The sequence below is a fragment of the Cariama cristata genome, unplaced genomic scaffold, assembly GCF_000690535.1.
Source record: "Cariama cristata isolate BGI_N322 unplaced genomic scaffold, ASM69053v1 scaffold7879, whole genome shotgun sequence".
NCBI lineage: Eukaryota > Metazoa > Chordata > Aves > Cariamiformes > Cariamidae > Cariama > Cariama cristata.
Genome location: NW_009637344.1, coordinates 34,966 through 37,762, shown reverse-complemented (window position 1 = coordinate 37,762; position 2,797 = coordinate 34,966). Strand labels below are relative to the sequence as shown.

The following is a 2,797-nucleotide window of genomic DNA, read 5'->3' as shown; positions in this document are numbered from 1 at the left end:
CAAGTGTGTGCATGCTCACATTGCAGGACTGGAGCTTTCTCTAGCTTTGCAAGAAATTAAACTTTCTGCCAAAGGAAGATAATTACTAAATATTTTTGTGCAGTTCTGATTCGTGCATGAAACTGATACTTACATGGGTCTCCATTTATCTCCCTCAGTACTGCTTACAGTATTTTCCATTTAAATGAGGGTTTTTGAGCAATAATTTTGTCATCTAATTTTTGTGTGTTTTGCTTTTATTTTATAGGAGATTTACGCGACTCTGCATTACCTTTGTTGAACTCACCTAGGTAAAGTAGTATCAGCCAGTTCCCATATATGAATAATCACATTGTGCAAAAAGTGCAACCAAAACCTAGTATAACTTTGTGAAATAGTTTACAGTTTTTTCTTTCAACACTTTCCTGCACAAGATTGTTGCCTTTCTCTTCTACCTTCCTTATAAGTTTAAAAAAAAAAAAAAATTTCTCTTAATAAAAGTGTTGTTCTAAGGTGTCAGATTCCCTTTGGAATGCTGCCATGCAGTAAATTCTCATTCGTCCACTAATTTTGCAGCCAGACTCTAGAATGTCTCTGAAGAGATATTGCATGAGGAACTTCAACTCTGTGAGGAAGTCCTAAGCTAAGACAAAATTCAAAAAGCCCTCCTCCAAATATAAACAGTTGCTACTACAACTCAGAATAATATTATCTAATGAGAACGTATTCGGCAACTTAGTGTAAATCCAGTAAAACATCTTCCTTAGATGCTTCCTGTTCTCTTTTAGCCCTTTCCTCTGCCACTCCCCAACCCCACATTTCAGTCATGAAGTCCTTCCTCCATTTGTAAAACTATTCTGTTCCTTTATCTTGTTTACCAAAAGTAAAAATCAGTAACAGTTTGAAACCAGGACACTGTTATAACACCCTCATACTATAACTGCCTTTTGGGAAAGAACGAAGTAAAGTAAATCCAAGTTTGCTACCATTTCATGTGAGAATTTAATTCTTTAATATTATATCAGTGTATTGGTATTTATGCTAGAACTCCTCAAAACTTTAATATAAGTCATGTACAGTTACTTAGTCAAGCTAAATTTACTGGTGCATCCACTGATAAATGTGATGAAATAAATTAAGGAGCTTTTGGATGTAGGCGCTGCTATACTTTATTGAACTCACAGATCAAGAATTGATTGGTCTTTCCCTTCTCGTGAGCAGCAAAGAAAAATGCTAGTGACTTTCTTGCTGGAATGTAGCATCATTGCTCCATTTGTAAAGTCTTTTATAACTTCCTGTAGTAAGAAGGATGCTTGAAGCCCAAAGTCTTGCTGAAACTTTTATTATAACACTGGTTTTATATATCTCAAGTTCACTGTGAAATGCGTTCTTTTAGAGCTAAAGTTAAATGCAATAAATTGCAGTAATTTCATGTTCTTTGTTTTTAAATATGCCACATTGTTACATTTATAAATCTGTGGCCTGTAGTGAATTGATATGTACAGCTAGAAGTAGTATATTTTCAGGAGAGACCTTTGTATAACTTCACATGCTTAATCTGATTTTTGTGATTTAATTTTACCAAACAGCTGATAGATCTATTTCGAAGTATTCTAATGCATAAATATTCATTTAGTGTTGAAGGTGATGCTATCAAAGTTTACGTCAGGGTACGTCCACCTTCAGAGGGAAGTGTGTTAACCGATGGAGATCAAGGCTTGTGTTTATCTGTTCTTTCATCAAATACCATCCGTCTGCATTCAAAGCCTGAGCCAAAAATCTTCACTTTTGATTATGTTGCAAATATGGAAACAACACAGGTAATAACTTCCAGAATCTTCTAACAGTATTGCAGTTTTTCCCCAAATTTTGGCAACAGCTACACTAAACCTTTCTAAAGATGTAATGCCTTAGGTCTTTTTTTGCAGTGTTCAGATTGGTAATATGTAGTTATAGTACAGAAATGTTGCACTAAATTCTGATCTGTAATAGTATTAATGTATTTTTTAAACTATTAATTTCTTTAATTAAAATTTGCATCAAATTTGAAGTTTCTGTTTGTAAATGTTACAGTAACACCATAGACAGAAAATAACCCCCCCTGTTGAGACAAACATATAAAAATAGCTGGCAGTCAGTAGCTGATATTAAAGATGTGATTTCTGTATTAGGAACTTATGAGTTTATGTTCTATTTGTTATATTTCCTTCCTATACATTTGCCTTTTACACAGATGCATTGTTCATCTGAGGTAATACTGGAAGGAAAATACTTCAATTTAATTTTTATAATATTGTGTTGAAATTCTGAACATAATTTTAATTCCTCTAAGATCTTCAATTCCCTTTCACTTCTGTTTAAAATCCCACCCCCACCTCCCCCCAAACCACCCCCTGTAGGCTGTTATTTGTAGCTAGGCTTTTCTTGCAGGTCTAAGAAATGTGTGAAAATAGATGAGGCTAACAGTTGTTCAGATTTGTTGAATATGCCATTGTGCGGTGGCAAATGTTGAAGGTTAACTAGATTTAATAAGTGTCATAGGCTCAATTTTGACCTACTGATGGTATAAGCCACATAACGTAATCAAAAACACTGTACCAAAATTAACATTTATGTATATTTGAAAGCCGTTACTATGAGCCGAGTTTTATTATTTTACTTTCAGTTTATCAAGGAACAAAATTTTTTGAGGGAGTAGTTTATGTCACAAAGGCTTAGGATGTATTGTTTTGCTGTGAGAAGTCCAGGAGCTGTGATACATATCTAACCTTAAGGAATGCATCTATTTTATACATTCTAAAGTTATGGCATAGAAAGC

General features: G+C 34.0%; 1 protein-coding gene across 1 annotated transcript in view; it reads left to right on the top strand.

The window, feature by feature from the left end:
- Positions 1-251: 251 nt before the first annotated feature.
- The window catches only part of KIF15 (kinesin family member 15), a 36,087-nt gene continuing 33,541 nt past the window's right edge, over positions 252-2,797 (top strand). The window contains exons 1-2 of the mRNA XM_009708287.1: positions 252-290; positions 1,616-1,799. Of these exons, the coding sequence (XP_009706589.1) occupies positions 1,785-1,799 (15 nt within the window). The 5' untranslated portion in view covers positions 252-290; positions 1,616-1,784. The remainder of the gene's footprint in view (positions 291-1,615; positions 1,800-2,797) is intronic.